At 42.2% G+C, this 25,362-nt stretch overlaps 1 protein-coding gene across 1 annotated transcript in view; it reads left to right on the plus strand.

Annotated features, from left to right (window-relative positions):
• TGFBR1 (transforming growth factor beta receptor 1) overlaps nucleotides 1-25,362 on the plus strand; it is an 845,154-nt gene that overhangs the window by 582,194 nt on the left and 237,598 nt on the right. The window contains exon 4 of the mRNA XM_044065109.1: nucleotides 10,727-10,957. Within this exon, the coding sequence (XP_043921044.1) occupies nucleotides 10,727-10,957 (231 nt within the window). The remainder of the gene's footprint in view (nucleotides 1-10,726; nucleotides 10,958-25,362) is intronic.

The raw sequence follows: 25,362 nt of genomic DNA on the forward strand, positions 1-25,362 counted from the left end.
CAGCCTAGCGGCCTGGTTAATCCAGGGCCTTTGATTTCTTCTTTCCTACCCAAGCAGGTTATGGATGTCATTTTGGAAGCTAGACGTCCTAGCACTAGGAAATCTTATGCGGGAAAATGGAAAAGATTTTGTTCCTGGATGCAGGCTCAGGATTCTGATCCTCTTCTTCCTAACATTACTTTAATTCTACTTTACTTGATGGATCTCTTACATAAGGGTCTCTCTTTCTCTTCCATTAAGATCCATGCTTCAGCTATTTCTGCTCACTATAATACAGACGCTCCCATCTTTTCCCACCAGCTCATGAGACAGTTCCTCAGAGGAGCTAAGAACTTAAGACCTCCTAGATCTCCTCCTATTCCTGCTTGGGGTCTCAATTATGTTTTGGAAAAACTAACCTTGCCTCCTTTTGAGCCTGCCACTTCTGCTGACATCAAGTTTTTATCTTGGAAGACAGCTATCCTGTTGGCACTAACCTCTGCCAGGAGAATTTCAGAGTTACAAGCTCTTATGGCGGTGGAACCTTATATTATTTTTCATCAAGACAGGGTATCTTTGAGGACTAATCCGACCTTTATGCCTAAGGTGGTTTCCAAAGTGGCTTTAAATCAAACTATCCACTTGCCAACCTTTTTCCCCACTCCTCAAAATAAAGGGGAAAGGATCTTACATTCCTTGGATGTACATCGACAGCTACGTTTTTACCTGAACAGAACCAAGGACATCAGAAAATCTGAACAATTGTTTGTTTCTTATGCTTCAAGTTCCCAAGGTAAAGCCATTTCTAAACAAACCATTTCTAAATGGATTGCTCATGGAATCAGATTTTGTTATTCACACCATGGAAAGCAAATCCCAGGGACCATACGGACTCATTCCACCAGAGCTGCTGCCACTTCTGCTGCCTTCCTCAGGGGAGTTCCTACCAAGGACATATTGGAAGCTGCAACTTGGAGTTCAGTGCATACTTTCTCTAAGCACTACACTTTGCCTCTCTACTCTAAGTCTAGGGCAGGCTTTGCCTCTGCAGTCTTGCAGGGCCTTTTAGCCGCCCCTTCTTCTTTATGACCACCTCCCTTTCTTTCAGCTTTGGGATTCTACCCTACAGTCATGACTGCAACAGTGAAACACGATGAACATAGTACAGTTGTGTATACCTACCATAAATGTAGATGTTCGAGTGTCTTCACTGTTGCAGTCTGGGTTTCCCTCCCTCCTGTCCCCTCTTATTTTTACTTTTGTGTGGTTCCTTTTTTTTCCACCATTCTTCTGAGGTGTATTTGCAAAGGTTTTGGGACCATTTTCATTTTGGGACTCCTGACATCTGGGGCAAGAAAAACTGGAGAAAATGGCGTCGGTTGTTAGCTTTATACTCCTGGCGCTCTGACGTCAGGGAGCAGAGTTGAACAACCGACACCGGACCCAGACTTTGGGATTCTGGCCGACCGAGGGCTGCCTGCCGGCAGGGGAGAACCCTACAGTCATGACTGCAACAGTGAAGACACTCTAACATCTACATTTATGGTAGGTGTACACAACTGTACTTTCTTTGCAGTCAACTTGTGATAAAATGAATGCGTCTCTTGACTGAGTAACTGGGTATAACTGGGATTCTTTACCAACAGGTTTTCCAAAGTATTTAGTTATAGCTATACTTTCATCAAATTGGTGTCACAGGTGCTGCTCAGCCAAGCCTTTGCTTTTTCTTTTTGCCTTTACAGTTGTGGACTGAGTCTGTCACTACTTTGTTATTGCTTATCCACAACTTTTCTTCTTGCTGCAGTTGTCCATCAAGAAAACCTAACTTTCATCTGTAAATGCAGATAGCTCACAGCAGATTGTATCCTTGTATTTGAGAGTTTGGTCAACCTTGCATTGTGAAGACGTACTTTGCTTATGACATAAATTGCTGATGACATTTACTGCATATCTCCTACTTTTAGGTGCATTCTTGTGAAGTCTAGCGATCTGAAGTGTGTGTCTTGTATGCACAGTGGCATGTCAGATCAGACTAAAGCCCATTGTAGTGACTATCTGTTAAGATGTCCTCTTCTGAGACCTCCATCTTGACAATGTATGTAGTCTGTTGAGCTAATCCATCTGGTGTGTATCATGGGTTTATACATGCCTGGAATAGTAGAAGTTGTTCCGCTCTTGCAATTGTCTGTTTTGTGCCAATAGCTATTACATGACTTTTTATGTCCAGAATAGGTACCACAGACCAAAGCACCTCTCTACTTTCCCACTTGGTAATGGATCCAAAGCTTTGATTGAATGGGATGGCCTTGAGGCTGTTCTCTCCACCAAGGGACGTTTCAGACTGTTTTACCTCTTTCCTTTCCTTTCTTCCTTTGTGGACCAGACTGTTACACGTCTGGCAGAAGTACCAAAACCTGGATGTACATGGAAGGTTTTGGGAAAGACTTGACTATTACTGTAGTGGGCTTTCATGTAGCTAGCTGTAATTTTTGATTTGCAGTTGCTGGGACTAGGGTAGAAGGCCTACCATGTATCTGCAATGGATGGTATGACTCATGCTATTCTCCTTCAGTGATGAGCTCAGACAGGCTATTCTGGATACTTTAATTTGGGTTGTGATCCTCTTTAATCCATTTCCTAGAAGCTGTTGGACGACCTTCAAAAGGTTACATAGCAAATGTTATCAGTATGTGAGACGTCTCTATTAAAGTCTTCCCCGTGGTCCTCCTCCCCTTGTAAGATTATCAACCATTCTAAGAATCGGCACACCAAAGAATGAGGAGGTTCCCTGTTTATCAAGCATTGTTACCTTCTCTTACTCCAGCTGCAACAGCTGCAACATCAGGCCCTACTTCCAAACCATACCACTCTTCTCCTTCCAGTTGTGCATACATGCTAGCCTCTTAGGGGATGTCAGTACACTCTCTGGACAAAGCTGACATCTGCTTGCACCAGGTTTTTTTTGTTTGTTTAACCAGGACACAGTAGGACAGACATCCTGTCCTTCTTGAGCAAGGTAATAGGGGACAAAAGACTGGGCCCTACACCACATAGAACACCTATGGGAGGCCTGTGAGTTTTCAAATTCTGTCCCGACCTGAATAGCCTGAGGCAATATGAGGCAGAGCATTGGAGAAAATGCATAAAGAAGGGGAGTATGTATAAAAAAAAATCTGTCATCTAGCCATGAGATGCCCAGCAAAAACAAGAGGGGAAGGTTGGAGGGAAACGTGTAGTGCAGCAGTGATCTACACGAATGTCTGCTATTAATAAATTTCTGCACATTTGTATTGTGATCTTCATATAGATCTGTGACAGTAGTGCTGATTACTGAGAGGATACCCCGAACTTAAGGAATGAGAGGTGGCAGGATAGGTTGAAGCAGGCTGTAACAAGCCCTGTAAAATGTCAGTAGCAAACCCCTCCTTTGCCCCAGAAGCAGCATCTCTCCTGTAGTGTTTAGAGAGGGCATGTGCAGATTACAAGGTATCAATCAGTAAAATGATCTGTATGCACACCCTGAAGGTGTGCTACAGTAGCTGCTGTCCTTGTGCTGCTGTTGGGACTTCTCTTTCTTTTAGCTTTTTCCCATAGTAGGAGCTGATGTGATAGACCATATTCTTTTGAGATCATTTAAACTCTGGTTTTCTTCTTTTGTCTCCCTCTGGCTGTAAAGGGACACAGAGAGATGATCTGATGGTCATTAGTCTTGTCTAAAGAGTAACCTAGTTGCCTGTGGGCATCCAGGGAGTGCAGGATAGTCTATTATGTTTGAGTTTAGCAAAGCAAACCAGCAAATGGGGTTGGGAGGGTGGCCTAATGGTTAAGGTGTTTGCCTTACAAACACAAGGTGCAGGGTTTGAGTCTCACAAGGGATAATTGACTTGGCTTAAAATGGCTCGCAAGGGCAGTTAGCCTAGTACTAACCTATGAACTGTATAGCCTGATTTAAGGGCATCGTGGTCATTACTTTTAGCATAAAGGATGGGTTGGTTCTGACACTAACCTTATCTTTACATATAGGGCTTTGTACAAAAGGTGCTGTAGTTCTGATCCCTAGATTCCATCTCGTCTCCTGATTGTTGGAGACTGAGTGTCCCCAAAAAAATCACTTCTTTGGAAGGTGAGGAATAACTTCAGGATATTAAATAAATGTGATGGCCAAAAAAAAGTAATTGTCTAAAGGATCCATTGGTATGCAGGCTGAGATGAAAGGTATAAGTTCACCGTGAGATATAAGCCAAACCATAGTAAATCAGCTTAGACAGGAGTTGCAGGACTATGGGCACTGAAAAAGAGAGAGTTCTGATTCTTTGGCATCAAATGGAACATCTTTGCCAAATTGCCAGGTAGCTATTTCTTGTCACAAGCTTCACAGTCTCCTTAATACTAGTCAAGTCACCCAAACTGGGAGCTCAATAACTTTCAGGCTGGAGTGTATGAAAGCCAGTTTTCCCCTCAGTTAGGAGCTTCAGTGCATAAGTAGCATGAGGGATTTCACCCTGGTCATCTGCATGCGGAGGGAGAAGCAATTCTGTGTTTGCCAAAAAGGTGGTATTAGAAGCATCTTTGGTCCCTCCTTCCTTTCCTTCTGGTTTACTCCAGTGAGGAGAACCGAAAGACATGCATATACAGTGAGATATCTATCTATTGGAAGGTGAAGGCATTTACTGCCTCAGTGTCTATGTGCAGTGTTTTGGTGTAGGACATCAAGTGCTTGTTACTTTTGAGAACCTAACAGCTTAAGGATATACCACCTGATACCTGTCTGTAGAAAACATCCCAGTGTAAGTCATTGGTCACTAACTGCAGCTGGTAAGACCAGCTGATCGGACGAGGTATTTCCCAAACAGTTATTGCCATCCTGCACAAGAATGTCTTGGTCTCTTGTACGTATGACATCAGTTTATTTCTCACAAGAATCCTAGTCTATAAATGGACTTGAAGGCCTTAAATGATTGGAAGATGGCTATCGTTTGAATATTGCATCATATTCCCTTAGAACTTGAGGCTTTTCGAATGGGATCCCCAGTAGGTGTGAACATCTGTTAAGGTCTGGTTGGGCTGAGGTTGTGTGTTAAGGGTGTCCCTTGGTGCTATCTAATCTAGCTGGACCACCACTCCAGCTCCTTTGAGATGCAATGTAACATGGGAATTTTTCTCCTTTACTGTCTGATAATAATAAATCCAAGTATTTCAGAGATACCTTTGATGTTTTCACATATGAAACCTTGTCAGGGGTAGCCCTAAAATAGTGGAGGGCATGAGTCCCACTACCCTTAAATGTTCTCTGTGTGTGACCATCATCCAGGCCAAGGTATCGATTCCATCTTGTCTCCTGATTGTTGGAGACTGTGTCCCAAAAAAAATCACTTCTTTGGAAGGTGAGGAATAACTTCAGGATATTAAATAAGAATTCCAAGCTTTGAAACAAATTATGGTGAATTGTAGGGGCTGTCTCTCCATGATCTCATCCGACTGTGCCTGAATGCTCATGGTTCTACAGTAAAAAGTAACTGGAACCAAAGACCAGTTTAGAGGTAAACTGATGGTGGGAGCCCTTGCATCAAATCTGAGAAAGCATCTGTGGACCCAGTAAGTGGGCATAATAGAGGTAGGCCTTCTTGTGGTCTAGGATAACTATCAGAGCTTGAAGAAATGAGTGGCAAGAAAGTCTAGAAGTTAAGCGTTTTGAATTTTGGGACTGTTAGGTGCATATTTAGCCTTGACAGATGTGAGATGGGCCTTCATAGACCCTGTTTTCTGGGTGCTAGTAGGAGCCTTGAGTTGATCCCATGGTTCTGGTGTTTCTTCATTACAAGTTCCATTACACTCCGTTGAAGAAACTCATCCAACATTAGAAGAACTAGATACACTTAGTTTCTTGCTATTGGGGGAGGGGAACCTGCGGTTTTTTTGTTTGTTTTTAAAAATGAAATTTGAAACCCTGGGAAATATTTTGCAGTATCCAGTTGTTTCCTGTTCTGTTTTAAGTTTTTCATAAAGTGTTAACCTTTCTGCTGTTTTGTAATGAGGTGGGATGGATTGAACAGGACTAGGGTGAGGGTTTGGAAAGAGGAAGATGCTGTCAATAGTGATGGCTCCTCTTTTGCAGGTTGTGAGGCTGAGAACGCCAGATGTTCCATTCTAGTATCCCTTCCACTTTCTTTTTCTTGGCTGTTCCTCACCCCCTTTTTTTGCCAGTTTATCCTTCCCTTGCAGAGGGGTTCTTTCTCTCACTTCTTTGCATGGGGTAAGCACGGTTTCACTAACTGCATAATCTTCCAGCTTTCATCGAGCTTTTTGAAAGCATCAGCAGCAAGAGTCCCATGAGACATTAAGGAGTGTTGCAACCCCAGTATATGTATGCGTGTGTGTGTCTCGTATATAATATAATTTTTCCATACATATACATGTGTGTGTATATAGAGATATATATATATATATATATATATATATATATATATATATATATATTTACATATATAGTTACATACATAAACCTATATATGTAAAATGTATAGTTAGGGTGTTGTGGGAAAGGGCTGGGTTTATGGTTCCTTTGAATCTGCCAGGAAGATGTATTCTTTGATCATTTCCTGACTGAAATCACTGTTGCAGTATTCCTGACATATGAGTTGTCACTGCTTATATCTGGCTGGGGTACCAAAGCTTTATCTTCCCGAGGTTGTACGTCCACATGACTTTAGTTCGTTAGTGTAGGGGTATGCGGACGGATGTACAAGCATGGATCCTCAGACTATCTCACTGCCCGCCTGAATGCAGTTTGTACATCTGTTGGACTGAGCGATGTTTGGTCATTGGTATTGTTGCTTCACTCAGTCGTTTTTCAGATAAGTACCCCACTGGGTAACCTTGCTTTTTTGCTTATGCTGATTTGTTCAAATTTGTGAGATGTCTGCTGGAAGGGGTAAGGGCTGTTGCAATAGGCTGATTCCATACAAGAACTAAAACACCAAGTGTCTTTTCTGTCTAGGCCTGGAGCACTGTCACAAATCTTGCTGCATTTGTCAATCATTTATTCCAAAAACCCTTGGGTCAAGGCTTTCCTCTCTCAATATCTTACTAGAGAGTCTGCATCTTGAATGCTTAGCCCAGTCCAAGATGGAAAAATCTGCATCCCCGGATGTCACACTTCCACCTGATAAGCTTACGTTGCACAGAACAGATTTTCTATCTGTTTCAGATTCTGTACCTGCTAAGGTTTCAGAACCTGCAGTACATCAGGTTACCTCTCAGTTGCCCCTACCAAGACCCTGTTGGATGCCGGTATGGTTTCTGAGGCCTAGCAAATTTGAGGATACCTCCGATAAACTGTGATGCATCTCTGTAGGACCCTCGTGATGTCCCACAAATAGTTAGGGAATAGATTCCAGGTACCTTTAATAGAGGTTAGACAGGGTTTCGAACCTCCGGGTCTCATCTAGGTGGACGTAACACCCAAGAAGAAAAAAAACAAAAGACTAGACATATGGCCTCTCCTGCAGCAGCTAGAGAAAAGGAGTGTATAGCCTTGACCCAGGGACTGTTAAAAGCCATTATGTTTTTGAGACACCCCTCCTTTGGGTCTCTACAACCACAGGTGACTCTTCAAAAACCTACTTTGGTATCCTCATCATCATCTTCTTTAGAAGAAGAAGATAGTCTAGAGAATGATCTGACTCATGATCATAGGAAGTTACTAGGCTAATGATGTCAGGGCCCTTACAAGCCTAGCCAAGTTTTACCCTTATTTCCACGATCAGCACCTGGCCTATGATCACGATTCAGACCATTCTCTTTGCTATTCTTCTCAGCCTCTTTCTCCTGGGCAAATCTCTTTGGATGAAGAGGGCTTCCTGTCTCCGGATTCCCCTATTGAGGAAATTTCTTTTGGGAGACCATCTAGAACATGATGAAACATTCTGAATGGCCTTCCACTCAGATCTCCGCTATACAGAAGAAGTATTACGGTCTCTTGGAATTGGGTACCCCTGCCCTTCCCCAGAAAGTACCTGATGACCTAAAAGACTTGTACAGGAATCCTGTGGCAGACCACACTGCAGTTGCTTCAAATAAGGCCTCTAAGCACTCACCTAGTGCTAATAGCCTATCTACAAAGGCAGTAGAGTTGTGGATGGATGGGGAAAGAAGGTTTGCAGGTCTTCTACCATTGCTTTTAGGGCAGTTAACTAACAGGCGTAAATGTCTAAATACTTTATTTCTGCACTCCTTGAATAAAGTTGTGCTAGATCATTCAGCTGCAGAATCAAGGCAACAAATGCCGAATCTGCTTTCCCAGGCCAGTCAAATAGCCAAACACAGCATTACATACAGTTGCGATGCTTTTGATGCTTCTTCTAGGGCAACAGCTACTGAGTCTGTTATCCAGAGATATGCATGGCTTCATAGCCAGCCCATCCTTGGGAATTTCAAATAAAAACTTTGAGTCTCCCTCGGACAAAGACCTACTGTTTGGCCCTCTGGTTGCCACTCTGTTCGGAGATCTCCAAGACCAAGGTAAGACCATGAAAGACTGCAGGCAGATTCTACTCTTCATTTGATAGATACCATACAGATTGCCCATCTAAATCTACCTCCTTCCTCAGAAGAGATTCTAGGGCAACTCACGAAATAAAAAAAAATAAATCAACCCTAGGAAAAGGTGCTCTGACAATTCTCAAAGGGAAACATGTGGAAGTTCTCCCTTTGAAAATAAAATCTACGATTGCTTTTGCAGCACCCTGTCCCCTGTCTTCACTCCGTTAATAAGACTGTCACTCTCCCTGGCCTGGTGGGAAGCTGTTGCCACAGAGAAATTATCTTGTCCATGAAGGATGGTTATGCCATATCCTGTGAAAATATTCCCCCTCTGAAAGGCATGTCATATACTCCTCACAACCAATTGTCTCTTCTCCCCCCTTCAAGTCAGGTCCTCCTGACTTAAGGCACCATCAAACAAGTCACAAAAGACATGATAGGAAGAGTATTCTACTCCAGAATTATTTTGATGTCAAGGAATGAGGGATAATGGAGACCAATTCTAGACCTTTCTCTTCGAAACATTTTCTTGAGTACCAATTTATAAATTGTTCTCTTCCCACTCTCCTGGCTCTAATTCTTCCCCAGGGCTTTCTAGTGTTTGTAGATATGAAGGATGCCTACTTGTAGATACCCATTCATCCTTCTTGCCGGAACTTCTCCGATTTTTCTCTGGGTGCTCACATTTTCAATTTGCTGCTCTGCCTTTTGGCCTTTCCACTGCACGAAGGGTGTTCACAAAGTGTCTAGCTCCAGCAGGGACATTCTGCCACACTCAAGGAATTGGATGACCTCTCGATCCAAGCTACCTTTCCAGGAGTCCTTCAGCATGTATAGTTCACCCTCCAACCCCTATCATGTCTGGGTTTCACAGTAAACTACAAAAAAATCCCACATCCTTCAAAGGACCTGGTTTTCCTGTGCTGCAGACTGGACCCAAAGAAAATGCATGCCGCCTTCCTCCAGGAGAAAGTTCAGAGTCTCCAAATTTTTCCTAGATCTCTCCTCTGCAACACACTGCTTAGCAAGGGAGATGTTAAGAACTTATTTTTATTCCTATGCTTCCCCTGGCCAGATTTCTCATGAGGGAGAATCCATTGGTATCTGAAGTCTGTGTGGTCTCGATCCTCACACCCCGTGGACACCCTGATTCACCTCCTCTCTTGTCCTTAAGAAGCTACTTTGGTGGAAGGAACAGGTCATCCTCAGGCCAGAACAGCCATTCACAATACCTCTTCTTCAACAGGTTCACACAGACACCACAGAGGAGGCGCAGGAGGTATGAACTAGATCATACAGAGTGCAGGGTAAATGGCAACCTCAGATCCTGAATGAACGTATTAGTCTGAAAGAAATGAGGGGTCTTCAGACCTTCACTCACTTTTGGAAAACCAGACCACTCCTAGTGAACATGAACAATGTAGTAATGTGGTATATAAACAGGGAGGCACCAGGTTTTACCAGTTGTGCAGGTTAGCACAGGAGGCACAGAACTTAGCCACCCAGGTGGACATTACTCTCACAACCACATTTCTTGTGTGTTTGGGGGGGTATTTGAAATGTTTTGTCTAAGCTTCTTCTTCCTGTGCTTCAGGTCATATGTACTGCTTTAATTCTAATAGATTTTTTTCAGGAACCCTAATTTATTTTTTTAGGACTTTGACAACAGTTTTGACTGGGGTAACAGTGTGGTCATTTGCTGACATTGCTGCTTCAGTGCTTGATTCTGTAGATCCGTTTGCAGCTGGGGCACCTTATGTGTGTAGGTAGTATGCCCTCCCTGCTCACAAAAGTTTTTACTACAATGTATGATGTTCATCGTGTTTCACTGTTGCAGTCATTACACTTGGGTTATCCTGCTGGCAGGCAAATTTTATCAAATTGCCCATAGATGTATATGCAGTTTGAGTATCCCTGCAATGAGTAGGCATCTTTTCCTGGACTGGTTTTGTCTTAATGCATATCATCTACTGGGACAGGCTTGGCTGCCCATGACCTTGAGTAGTGTAACGCAGTTAGTTGTTTTTTTGAGTAGTGGGAAGAATTACATTGTTTAAGTAACAGTCTGATCCCATGTGCAAATAATGGGAAAAAGGGACTGTGGTTGAATGGGGAGAATTGCATTCATTTTCTTTTAAAGCTGTTTTTGATTGTTTATATTTCCTACCTAATGCACTACTTCTGATGTACATATTTTGCATTACAGGTTTGCCATTGCTTGTTCAAAGAACAATTGCAAGAACTATTGTTTTACAAGAAAGTATTGGGAAAGGTCGTTTTGGAGAAGTGTGGCGTGGAAAGTGGAGAGGAGAAGAGGTTGCAGTAAAGATATTTTCTTCACGAGAGGAGCGTTCTTGGTTTCGAGAAGCAGAAATTTACCAAACAGTTATGCTACGAAATGAAAATATTCTTGGATTCATTGCAGCAGATAATAAGGGTATGTTGCCTGTGTTAGTGTTTTGTGTGTAGTTGGATCAATACGTAGTTTACAGATTTCGGCTACAATTTGTCGCGCATTATAAATATAGTTGGTATATGGTAATATGTTGATTTGTCTAAACTATTTCTTTATCCCTTTTGTCTGATGGGGGGGGGGGGGGGAGTGGCAGAAGTTAGAATTATGCGCCGCTTGGTTCTGTTTTCACTTTTGGTAGCCACTAGACAGTTCATGTACTTTGTTTAATTTCATTCAGAATGCACTTCAGTAATTCACCCTTATTTACAGTTAATGAACTTTGAACTGTATTAATAATGTCATTGTGATGATGCTTTCTTGAGGTTGTGCAGTAGTGACATTTTCTAAGTTCTGGTGGTTTCTATCCTCTTCGTAATCCTAGAGGAGATGTACAGTCTTGCTGCATTCTCTTTCAGTCATTGCCATCTCTGGTTCTACTGTATTACTTCAGATACAAACCTTTGGAATGATCCCTAGTTCATTTTATGCATCTGTACTTAGTCTTTTGTTTAAAGGAAAACTCCACCTTACAACTAAAAAAAATTATTCTCTCTCTCCCCGTTTCTCTTTTTTCTGAGTAATTTTAACACCTCAAAGTCACTCTGACTGCTTCTTAATAGAGTTTTAGTACATATTCTGCAAAATGATTGTAGCTTGACATATCAGCGCATTCTTGTTTTTTTTCAAGCCTTTCTCTTTCCTGTAATCCATTTTAAGTCTGCGTTAACATGAGTCATGCTAGACATAAGGAAGTAGTGGTACAATCTCATTCCATTAAAATATAATGGGATTAGTGTCAGTCACTGTCATCTTGTATAGTGTCTGTAACAGAACGGCTGCTTTTATTTCTCGAATGGCCCTAGGGTTACCACCTGTCCCTCTTTGTGAGGGGCAGTCCCTCTTTGGGCAGTTGTGTCCTGCGAAAAAAATTAAAAAAATGGCAAATATCCTGAGATTTTAGGACAAAAATATTTCCCAAGCTTTCTTTAATAGTTTCATAAAACAGTTATCTTGGATCTGAAAACATGTAAATGTTATATAAACTAGCATAAGCAACTCAAATGCTACAAGAATAATCTTTTATTTAGGCAAAAAAAGTGAAGTTCTGTCCTTTGCACCAGATGTGGGTATGATTTGTACTGCAGCTATAAAAAATGTCCCGCTTTGGGCATTTGAAAAGGTAGCAACCCTAAATGGCAATCATTTGTGTGCATCAGGGCTTGTATTATAGTATACTAAGGAATTATACAGCTGCAAAGTTGCTAAATTGCAGGCTTTTGTTCAAAGGAACTTTTTGTAGTCTAAGATGAATTGACAGTCCCTCCTCCTACACTTTCGTAAATGTATGATACTTTACAAGAAAAAATATTTTCCGACTTTTTTTTTTTTATAAATGTCACAGATATCTTTGATACTACATTCAAGTCATCATAAAATGTAAAGCAGTATAAACAACAAACATTTAAAGCTTAGCATTTCGATACCATGATGTTACTTATGTAACTTTCCCAAAAGAGGTGACAACTGCCTTTGAACCATTGACTGATCTAATTGCTGTATTTTGCTATGAAAGACATGGCTACATTGGAAGCAGCTGTGAATCGGTGCAAGTTCTCTTCCTGTCTGCAATAAAGACAATAGAAAACAGTTGTACACCTCTCTGTCTTGTTTACAGCAGCCTGATCTCCTAACTACAAATTTATTTGTGTCTATGGTATGTCATACATGTGTAGATAAAGCCCTCTGCAACATATGTGAGAAGTTAAGCTTAAAAAAAATGGGTGGTCTTTCCCTTCCTTTGATTCCAAAGTGAGGAAATGAAAGTTTTATAAATACAAGCAGGTTTCGGGTACCTATACAGTACTGGAATCATATTGTAGGGAGAAAAGCAACCTAAACTGTAGGAGAAGGTGGAGTTTTCCTGTAAAGAAACTGCTACAGGCCATTTAGGTTTGTAGTCACTTTTTCTTCCCCTTCCCTTTACTGTTTAAGCAAATTGCATACAACAGTTTTTCCATCTAATCCTGTCATTTGCTTATGTGAGGTAGGAAGATTTTTAAGGATTCCAAGTTAATGTTCAGTATCCACAGGTGCATTTTCTACGCGTGTTTTTATTTATTTTTTTCCTGGGGTTGATCATTTCTTAATTGACACAGTGTTCCCCCACCTTATCTGGTCTAGTCTTTTGCTGAAATCACATTCCATAGGGCTTGGGTTCAAGTTTTAACTGATGGCACTCTGTTATTTGTCCTTTGTTTCTCTATGCTTTGCCATTGACTCTAACTTGGGCTTCAGTAAGTAATATCCCACTGCATACATAGTTCATCTGCTTGGTGAGTCAAGTCATGTAACTGCTTCTGGTCAATGAGCAAGGCTCCCTGCTCTTTGAATCCATGTTGTTACCTATCTACTTAATATTTTAGAGGTTGTGAACTGCACCAGCCTGCCCATTTTTTAACCTTCCTGCTTTGGTGAGCCCAGTAGATAAAGGGCAAACAGCACTGATCGTGTTGAAACGTTTGTCTTCTCTTTCGGCATGATTGTGGTTTCTAATGGACACTGTACATTTCAGCACTCGAGTCCCTTCTCTGCTGACTTGGTGTGCTTTTCCTTTCTGTTTATGTAATTTCTTCCCTTCTTGCTTCACCTTCCCTCAGTGGAAGTCTGCCATATCACTCCTCTGAAAATACAGTGGAGTGCAGATTTACTACTAAGACCTTATGTTTAACACTGGAAAACCTTTTCCACCCCCTTTTTGCAATACCCCATCACCTTGCCAGTACTTTGTACGACTCTCCACCAGTGTATCTGAATAATTTATTTATTCCTTAATCCTGTAGCCATTTTGTATATGGCTGCCTTGCCTGCTCAATGAGTTCTTATTGTTCTGATATCTCTGTTGGACATTTTCCTCAATTTGTGTTCCCTTTTCTTATCCTCCTTTTGTTTACATATCATTTAGTTTTCATTGTTGCTTTTTTATAGTTTATTTTGTTTATAATGGTTTTCAGAAATATAATTTGCAGCACTGACTTATTTCACGACCATGCAGCCAACAAAAACAGCAAAGCTTTTTTGTTTTGTATATTTGCAAAGAAGAGCTTGTTCATAGTGTGATTTTGAAGTTGGAAGGGCAGTTTGCCATTTAATGAAGCACACTGCTTAGCATTCAACGCAGAGACTAAAAGAACAAATTATGTTTTGCTTCCTGGAATACCATTTGTGTCTTCAACTAAAGTAGCCTTCTCAGTATTGCTGACATTGCTCCATTTAGAAATGCAAGTCAGTTATTTGAGTACATAACCAACCATATTTACAGTTAATGAAATACATTCAGTTTGTCATGTCACACTTGATAAACTTTAATGGAGAAATTTGTCTCCCTTACTAGTGATGACCATTCACAACACTGTGATGGTGCACTATGGCATTTTCATCCTAATACAGTATTTGAAATTGCTAATGTAATACTTGCAATTCTCATTTTAAGTCCATGAGGAATGGGTTTGAATTGCTATGACACTTTTTCTAGAGAATGCTTAGAAGTCATGGCAAGACGTGTTGAATATGGAAGAAGCCAGTTCATAAAATGTGTTTTGTCATTATAGCTTGAAGCATTTTAAGTAGTTTGTGTAAATCATTTAAATGTGGTCTGTCATTAGGCTTACTCTTTGTCATTATCCAGTGTGTCATAGTTTGATTCTGCTTCTCTTGATGTCATAAGTTTCATGTTCGAGAGTTTGCATTAATTATGTTTTCATATTTTCTGACTTGGGGCAAAATTATATATAAAAGAGGGTAGGTTGAGAGGCTTGATAAGTACAGCATACCGGGGTTTATATCCTGTACACCTTCAGAAAGAGATATTGTACAAGTGTCATGTTTAAAAGCAGAGTTTCCAGTTACAAAGCTCCCAAGTACGTGTGCGTGTGTCCTGCAATGGACTGGCATCCCTTCTAAGATTTGTTACTCTGCCTTGCTTCCATTCACTGCCAAGATAGATTCTAGCTTCTACATGCCCTTGTGTTGGGTTAAACCGATAATCAGAGAATATTTGAAAGCATACTTTCATACTCATGTATATTTCATAACAGAAATGTACAGCCTTACAGAAATAGTAATTGCTTAACACATTACTATCTGCCACTGCAGTGGGAGCTAGAACACTTTTAATAACTTGGTCTTGAAAAGCAGTTTGAGTTTCTGATACTGGATTAAGGGGAATGCCCCACATTTTGGGAACACAGACTGAAAAGTCTGCGGTCTTGTCTTTCGGCTTTTCCCAGTTTTCGCCACAGCGGAACTCCAGTTTGCTAATGATTGGCAGTAGATTTTTACGTGCCGAGTTGCCGGCCCTGATGCACAACCTTCAATGAGGGTGCACCCATTCGCGCATGTCTCCACACAGAAGACGCTCTAGCTGAGAATCGAACAGGACAACGTCTTGCTGGGAGGCGACAACGCTACCGCAGCACCACCACCGCAGTTTTACTGAAAAGCCTGCGGTGCAGAGTATTAAGTGTTGCTCTTTTACCAAAAAAGAAACATGGTAGATGAATTTGAGTTTGTGATTGGCTATCATTTTAGACGTGATCCTGTGGTGGGACAGTTGGCTTGTAAATTAGAGAACTAGTTAGGAGTGTTGCCTTGAGTGATAAGTATCCGATTGGCTTTGAGAGTGAAGAATCCGTGTTCCGCTTAAATCTGTGAGTTTTTTCTTTCCTACTTTAATTGGTTGGTAGCTGATAGAATTACGTTTGTAGGTTCTTCTAATAAGTAACTGTTCACTGAAGGTAACTTCTTTTGTTTGTAGTTGTATGATGCCTTAAGGATTGAAAACACTTTGTTACAAATAACATTTTGCCAACACAGAGTGCTTTGCTGAAGAACACTAAGGCTGCTGCCAGTTGGGGAATGTAAAGTAAACATAACTCTCAATCTCTTAGAGCAAAAAATCTGGACAAAGCATAAACAATGGAGGGACAAAGACCCAAAAATAAGAGACCCTGTTTAAATATTACTCTTACTAACTTAGTTGATAAAGTAACAGGTTTTGCATTAGCATGATTTTTCTGAAGGGTATGAAGTCAAACTCAAATGTCTCTTTATTTTCTGACTTCAACCCTCAATGATTTGCCAGTGATTTGGCAAAAAAACAATTTTATGAGAAACGACAAAAACTATGAGGCAAAAATCTGGACATTCTGTGAAAATCTGTACAGTTGAGAGGTATGAAGCAAGAAAAATAATGTTTGCAGATGCAGAGTGAAACTTTTGGGAGCATCTTGTCAGCACAATTTGAGGAGTTGGGAGATATGGTATCACAGTTTCACTCCTACCTGGAGAAAACTATCATTTTCTTTCCCCAAAATATTTTTAATTTCTTTTTCACCCATTGGTTGATGCTGCAGATGTTAACCAATTTGATGTGTGTAGATTGTCACCGAGCAGATGTTAACAGGCTGGTGGTGCACATTTTAATATAGTCTGAAGCAGACATCCTCGTAAAGAAAACCTGACTTCCCTGATTAGTAAGTTAAAAGAGCGAATAGGACACACAGCCAATCTAATTGAAGAAAAACCTAGCCAAGCTAGAGTTTTCATTGTGCGAGTTCTTAAAACCTCTTGTAGAAGAGGGTTATGGGATAAAAGCAAATGACCCCTTTATGGACACTAGGTGTTTCAGCTATATGGCGATTCTGCATGCCCATGACTTATTTCTTTTTAAGTTGATTAATGGGCAGTTTCAGTCCAGTAAAGCCAAACCCCACTAGCTATGGACATGCATGTTTCAGTTTTCTTATGACATCATCAGCACAACATAAGTGGGCTGTTTGGCCAACCTTTAGAAACACAGGGTTGTTGTACCCAGCTGTTGTCTCTAACCAATAAGGTGTCTGCAAAATATCTCATCTAACAGCTAAATAAGAGTAAATAGGGCACGCAACCAATCTTAATTGAAATAAAAAGCTAGCCAAGCTAGAGTTTTCACTGTGATTCCTTAAAATGTGTTGTAAAAGAGGATTATGGGATAAATGTAAATGACTCCTTTAAGGACACCAGGCATTTCAGCTATATGGCGATTTAGTAAGTTAGAAATGTTGAAGCAGGTCTTCAGAAGTGTTTTAACTTTTGGAAGCATCTTGTCAGGAGCGGACTTAGGTCAACTGGTGCCCTAGGCAAAGGGGCTCCACGGCACCCTCCACCACACCATCTGGTGCCCCTATCCTGGCCTACCTACACCAAATAAATATTGGAAAAGTGCCCATGTAGAGCTGCGCCCTAGGCGGCCGCCTAGTTGGCGTATGCCTAAGGCCAGCTATGCATCTTGTCAGCGCAATTTGAGGAGTTGGGAGATATGGTATCACAGTTTCATTTAGTGTTGAACCTTGGAAGGGATATTGTCAGTGTGGTTTGTGAAGTTAAGAAGGGGGGCATGAGAAAGTCCAAGGTACTTTTTTCCTTAACATTGTGAATGCTATTTCCACTGAGATCATTAAGGGGTAGATTTGGTAAAGAAGGTAGCTTGTTTGCACTTGAAAATGGCATTACATTTGTTTTAATAGGTTTAATTAACAATCTCTTACAAAATGCTGTGAAATTACATTGTGTATTAGTTGGGAGTGTTAGATTTATACTGGGTTGTAACATTAGTATGTCATCTGTATACATGATGACATTCTGTTGTTGGAGGTCTAGTGTGAGGTTATTTGTGAACAAAGTTTACAATGAAGGGTCTAGAAGGGATCCTTGTGCGACACCAATCTTAAGTATGGCAAGAACAGAGAAAGTATTGTTAGAGAAAATGTTAAAGTTTCTGTCTGAAAGATAATTTTGGGACCATTTAACAGTATAATCTTCAAAGTTATATATTTGTTTAGGCATAGGCTGTCTCTCAAATGCTTTGGTTAATTCGACTGACACCAGCAGAAATGTGTCCTTCATTTATGCTGCTACATATGTTGATGTCACTTGTCTTTTGTACTTAAACACCCATCCTCATTGTCTTATTCGAGTAGTTTTTTACACAAACTCATCAGGATGGATTGCAGGAACATTAAACTTAAATGAACTGACTGACTACTACACACATGCATGCTTACACCTCAGCTGTTCACTACAAAATGGCACTTTTGCTTGCACGTGCTTAGTACTTATAATGCACATGTCAGCTGACTGGAAAGCATCTTAAAAGGTACATCACACACTCTGATCTACATCCTCCCTCTTTACTGAGCTGTCTTGCAGTGACCATGACATTTGAATAGGCATGCAAATTATGCAGACAATAATAAACAAAACACCGTTAATTTCTAGGTTGCCGTGTATCTGGAACTGGGTCTGAAAATGCGACCTGATCTTGTAATGTAATACTTAGGACTGGATTTAGCAACAGAAACAGTCAGTGGGGAAGGTTCTGCTTTAGGACTTGTCTGGGATATTCTCAGTAACAGGGATATCTGCTGGAATGCTCTCTGGTACTGGAACATTGGATAGGTCATTCCGAAAATCAGAGTCTTTATCACTTTGTCTGTCTTGCTGTTTTAAAAATAGCAACTCTCCACTAAAATTTAACTTTTTAGACAGGTAAAACTTAAGTTACCTACTTTCACATCTTAACTCCTCTAGTGCACACTGCACTGTTTAGGATAAACCATTGTTTTCATTGTACCTTTAAGCATCTATTGCAAGACCAGCAGTTATTGGAGAGCCCACATTCTGCCTCTCAGTACTCATCTTGGGGATTAATGCATGTTTTCTCCTGGTGAGAGAAGGAGTACAGTTACATTATTTCTTGGAGTCTGCTGATCACCAGAAAGCTTAATAACTGCTTTATAGGTCACAGCTTTGAATCTGTGCTTGTATTCTAATCCTGGTGAGAGTAGGAGCAGAGTGCATTGATTTCTGACTCTTTATGGTTGGAGAGTGAGTGTCTGTGCTTAATGTACCTGATTGGTCTGGTTGCTATTAGAGGCATCTACTAGAAAAAGGCTACAAGCATGCAGACCCTTGTATCATCTTGGACAAAACTGTGGATCACCAAACAGGCCGTGGCCTGCTTCTCTTCTTGGGATCTGGTGAGAGAAGAAGCAAAGCAGTATTGTATCCCAACAGAGTGAAGCTGTGCTGAGACCAGCATTAGTAGTAGCCATTCATGCGACTCCCCTCTTTTCGTCATTTTTGAGAAGCTAATTCTTTATTTTTCAGTAAGTACTGCTTGATTTCTTTCTAACTTCAGAATGTCTGCCTAAATACTTCATCCTTAAATTTTCTGCGTATTAGTTTCCCCTCATGTGTTTGGCAGTGCTCTATACAGACTCCCGACAGCTTGAGTGACATTTTTCCTGTAAAAAGAATACATAAGGAAACAGCTCCGGTACATAAGTAATAATGACCATCCTTTCTGGCATGTTTAAGGTCAGTTCCCTGTGCTTTCTCCTATTAACCTGGTGAACTTGGGCATTCTGAGGCAGTGTAGCAACTCCCTCATGTCTACAGACAACCCTCTCCTGTTACCTCCCCAACACTCAAGACTTGTGAGAGATGCACTTGTATATCCAAATTGGAAGCCATGCACTCGCAAGCCAAGACCGGAATAGCTGGTCAGGAGGAGAATGTCAACACCTGCACTAAACCACATTCAACACATAGTCCTCCAGAACACCCACCATCACAGCTCTCACATAAAAACACAAATCACACACCCACCTTCGCGGAGGCTGTCAGTAGAAATCTGCCGAAACAACAGAGACCCCCCCCCCCCCCCTCCCAAGGCAGAAACCCACTTGACCAACACAACACAAACCACAAGAAACATAGCTCACCTACACAGTGTGCCTCTCAACCTAAGCTGCTAAGGCAAAACAGATTTCCCAATACACTTAATCATAGGTGATTTGATAGTGAGGCACACTGATGTCCCACTCACTAGGTTGAGCATGGAGAAGGTAACAGTCAGCTATCAGGTGCCCGAATCCGACACATAACACACGCACACAGGTCACCCCACAGCAAGTACAAGTATGTCTGTGTCCATGTGGGTGTGAATGACCTGAGATGCACCTCCCAAGACTACATGGAGAGACGTGGAGGAGCTCTTGGATTATGTGGCCCAGGTAGGTATGACCCTAGCCCTGAGCAGCATCCTCCCATTGCCAAGAATGTTACCGCTGTACAAGCAGAAAATGATTAACTTCAACAATTGGTTAAGTTTCTGGTGTCCATTCTAAGGGGATCCTGTATATGTCTGCTTGGGATGACATGATTGATGGACCTCGATATTATGCCAGAGATGGCTTGCATCTGTCACCCCTGGGTTTCCAGATACTGGCTAAGGCCCTTGCCACCCCATAGAGCCTTTTTTTAGGCGATGTTCCAAAGACCAAATTACCACCGTAACAGCCATAAATAAATGCAGTCTGAGGGTCATACTGCTCAACGCTAGAAGTCTAAATCTCAAGCTGCCCTTGCTCGAAGCCCTCCTCAAAATGGAGAACATCGACATTTGTGCTGTAACAGAGATCTGGTTTAAAGCAGCAGAAGGCACCCTTGCACTAGCAAAGCTATAACTCATTCCCAGCTTTCGGCCCCAAAACATGGACCAAAGATGATGGTAGTGTCTCCATATTCATAAAAGATGTGCACACCTGCAGACTAGTGGCCCAGCGTAATGCATCTGAGATACTTCAGGTACAACTAACACTGGGTAAGAAGGCGATTCAGGTCGTAGCCTGCTGTAGGTCTCCAACCATTCCCAAGACTCACTCCACGTTCCTAAGCACCATGGAAACTGTTAGGGTCCAACCCAACACTCACATACTAGTCGACTTCAACTACCCCTCCATCAACTGGGAAAACTACTCCTGCACCAATACATTGGTCCAACACTTCCTGGAATTCATAAATTCCAATGCCCTGGACCAGCTCATTCTTACCCCCACTAGAGGAAGCAACATCCTTGACCTGGTTATTACTAACATTGGCAACCGTTGCTCTACACCAATAGTCAGTTCCTTCCTTGTTAGATCCGACCACAAACTAATCGCCATGGAAAGCCACATCTTACCCACACTCCCTGCAAAGGTAACCACCATGAAAAACTTCTCCAAAGCTGACTTTGGGCTCCTAAAAATGGAGTTGGCTAACTTCAAGGCACCCATGTCAATGGAAAATAGATGCATGACTGCCGAATCCTACACCAATGCACTGTACGAATGCGTACATAAATGCATGGAACTAGCCATACCCAACAGAACCAAGATGCTCTCCTCCAAAAAAAGAAAGCCAATCTGGTGGTCCCCTGCCATTAGTAAACTCTACAGCAGAAGGAAGAAACTGTTGCAGAAATAGGTGAAGTCCCAAGACTGGAAAAACTCCCTTATTAGCCTCAACAAAAAGTTGAGATCCCACATCAAAACCTCTAAAGCAAACTGTGAAGACAGAATTGCAGCAGACACTGAAAACAACCACAAAGCCTTCTGTAGTTATATCAAGACTCTCCACGGCCGTACTCAGGTTTGCTCTGAGTTACTGCACAATAATACCTCCTATACTGAGCCAACAGATATTGCCAACATACTGGCCGACAGATTCAGTGCCAACTTTACCTATCTCCCCCATAAAGGACCAGTCACAATACTGGAGGAATGCCAAGCACCCAGCATTAGTGCAGCACAGGTTAAAGTTGCATTGTCCAAGGCCAAGAATATAGCTTCCATGGGACCCGACAATATCCCTGGAGTGTTCTACATGAACTACAAAGTGAAGTGGCACCACATCTGTTCAATCACAGCCTTACCACAGGCTTTGTCCATACTGAGTGGTGCACTGCTACAGTCATCCCTCTCCATAAAGGGGGAGCGACTACAGACCCTGGGAATTATTGCCCTATTAGCCTGACGAGTCTGATATGTAAGGCTATTGAGTGCTTCATCATGGACGTAATTAGCAAGGATATAGGGAATCTCCAAACTCTAGATCCCATGCAATTTGGTTTTGTGAAAGGTAGACCATACCTGCTCAGCCTAGTTGACTTCTTTGAGTCAGTCACCAGACCTGTGGATGAGGACAAAGCAGTTCTTACAGCCTACCTCGATCTGGCCAAGGCCTTTGATACCATTCCCCACTCAGGAATTATTAATAAACTCAACAAACTAGGCATCACCCCTGTAAGATTAGGTGGGTTGTAAATTGTCTCAGATAGAACCCACAGTGTGAAAGTAGTGGACTCCAAGTTAGACTGCCGAACAGTCACAAGCGAGTCCCATGTGGATCAGTCCTGGGTCCTCCCTTGTTTGGCATCTACTTCTCAGAAGTCCAGGCCAACACACAGGAATTCTGGCTGACCAAGTTCACAGATGTCTGCAAGCTGGGAGCCATTATTAACTCCCCAGGTGATGTAGGCATCCTACAGAAAGGCCTCACTGAGACCAATGACTAGTGTTGAAACCATGGCCTTAAGCTTAATGCCAAAAAATACGTCGTCATGCCTTTTGGGAAAAACTCCGATGTTCATCATGCATACAGCTGCAGTCATAACAGATGGGTTATCCTGCCGTCAGGCGAGTCCTCGGTCGGCCGAATGCCACTGTCTAGGTCCGCCGTCGGTTGTCGTCGCTTCTTCCCTGACGTCAGTGCGGCAGGGGTATAAAAGAGCCAGCCGACGCCATCTTCAGTCTTTCTTGCCGCGCGGTGCCCGAAGCAGAAGCAGTTCGCAAGTGCCGGTTGGCCAGCTCCTGAGATTTATGAAAATATTTCAGCCGAAGTCATCTTGGAAGCTAAGTACCCCGTTGGGGAAACTTTTCTTGCCTCAGACCGATGTCAGACAAAGTTAATAATTGCATTTCATGTGGGAAGCAAATACCGCATAAGGATTTCCACTCTTTCTGTATTCCTTGCTTAGGCCCAGACCACGATGTCTCGGCCTGCCGTTTCTGTGCTAGATTCAACAAACGCACTATTAAGCATCGGGCGGAGTTCGCCCTTCACTATTTTGGTAAAAAATGTAATTATATTATGTCGTCGGATACTTCGACTCCAGTTTTGAGTAAAAGACGCAAAGATAAGGACCGACATACGAGGTCCGCGACTTCTACTGACATCACGCTAAGGCTGACTACCAGTTCTCCGGTTCTCAGCGAGGCGCCTACGCAGCCCCTGAGTACCGATGACACTTCATTACCGGTGTGTTCAGTACCCGAGGTCGCAGGCTCCTTGGTCCCCATTCCAAGTACAGATACCGACGCCACTCTTGGCGGGGAAACTCAGAGTTTAGACAGGCCTGCCATTTCTCTAGGTGTCTTCAGGCCTTCCTCCTTCTCTATTAAAGCTTTCACAAAATCTAAAGCAGCCATGAAAACTAAAAAACAGGGACCTCAGACCCCCTCTCAAGGCCCCATGCCTAAAAAACAGATGCTCAAAATGGCTGAGGATTTGATTACTCTTATCAGGGGTTCTCAACCCCCCTGGGACAAAAGGCCCAGATTAGAGGAAGACTACCCATCCTCAGATCAAGCTTCTATTACCTCTGAACATTCTGAGGACCAGGACTATACCTATTCTCCTTTTGAAGACTCTGATGCAGAGGAGCCTATTCCCTCGGTCTCCCCCCCCTGAGGACTACTCTTTTGGGGAAACCCTGCATACTTTGAGGGAACACTTTCACTGGGAAGGCCAAGATTACTCAGATTCCAAGAAAAGGCTCCGGGATTTTCTCTTGCTCCCCCAGCATAGGCCCCTGGCTATCCCTCCTGTTTTAGGTATATTAGATGATGTGTACACAGAAGCCAGCCTCAACCCAGATTCTTTACCTCCAGCTCCTGTTAAACCAGACCGGTATTACCGGGTTCCCGATTCACACCAGTTCCTATACAAAAGCCATACTGCTGTCCCAGAAACTATTTCACAGGGTCCCAAGGGAATTAAGGCCTCTACTGCTAAAAACCCATTACCTTCAGAGAGAGATTCCAGAGCTTTAGAAAGGTGGGGGAAAAAGGTGTATACCTCGGCCACTTTAACCATGAGGGCATTAAACTGTCAGTTTCATATGTTAAAGTATCAACAGTTTTTGTTATCTCAGTTGAAAAGCAAAATGACACAACCAGAACAACCAGATTTAAAAGAGTTGCAGGATTTGTTGCATGGTGCAGAGCAAGTGGGTAAACATACCTTGCAGTGTGGTTTTGATGCTTTAGAGGCCTCATGTAGAGGGGTTACAGGGTCTGTCATATGTAGACATGCTTGGCTCAAAGAGCAAGCCTTACCAGATAATGTCAAAGCTAAATTTCTAGATGCACCTCTTCAAAAAGATGTATTGTTTGGTGTTAAAGCCGAGGAGGTACTAAAGAAAATGGAGGAAAAAGCGAGATCAATGCAAACAGTGAAAGAGTTCCTGCAGGTACAACCTCCACGTTTCAGCAGAAACTGGCCTTCAAAAAATTGGTTCTTTCCAGCCACGGACAGACCTCAGAGGCAGATACAGATGCCCGAGGGGTAGAGGGGTATCTCAAGTATCATTCAGAGCCAGACAATGGCAAGCACCAACCCCAAGAGGTGGAGAAGATAGATCACAGGCATTCAGAAAGCAGACTCAATGACTTCCCCCTTTACCTGCCAAGCAAAGCTTTAATGGCAGCACCTTTGGGCGGAAAACTGGCATTATTCTCAAAAAATTGGCATATTGTCACAAAAGACAAATGGATTCTGAACATTATAGACAGAGGCTACAGATTCCACTTTCACACCCTTCCAAAGATGAGGCATGCCAAACCTGCCACAAAATCAAAGGGCAGAGGCACAAAAACAAATTTCAGCTCTCATGGACATGAAAACTATTCAGGAGGTACCTGCAAAAGAACAAGGTCAAGGGTTTTTTCCAGACTATTCCTGGTACCAAGGAAAGACAAAGATTGGAGACCTATTTTAGACCTGTCCATCCTAAACATATATTTACAGGTACCAAAATTCAAGATGCTCACACTACAGCAGCTTCTTCCCATGCTGGGCAAGGAGTCTTGGCTGGTAACGTTGGACCTCAAGGAGGCATACCTGCATGTCCCTATCAGACAAGATTGCAGAAGATACCTCAGATTTCTTGCAGGTTCAACCCATTATCAATTCTCTGCATTGCTCTTTGGCTTATCTACTGCGCCCAGAGTGTTTACGAAATGCCTGGCACCAGTAATTGCCTTCTGCAGACTTCAAGGAATACAAATATACCCATATCTGGACGACTGCCTGATCCGAGCGGACAGCAAGGACATACTTCTGAAACACCTGGCGTTTGTAATAAAACTGTTGAACTTTCTGGGATACACAGTCAACAAAAAGAAATCAAAACTAATACCCTCTCAAAAAATAATTTTCCTGGGTGCCAGCTTGAATACAAC

Source organism: Protopterus annectens, chromosome 3.part0 (genome assembly GCF_019279795.1).
Source record: "Protopterus annectens isolate FY-2018-M chromosome 3.part0, PAN1.0, whole genome shotgun sequence".
Classification (NCBI taxonomy): Eukaryota; Metazoa; Chordata; order Ceratodontiformes; family Protopteridae; genus Protopterus; species Protopterus annectens.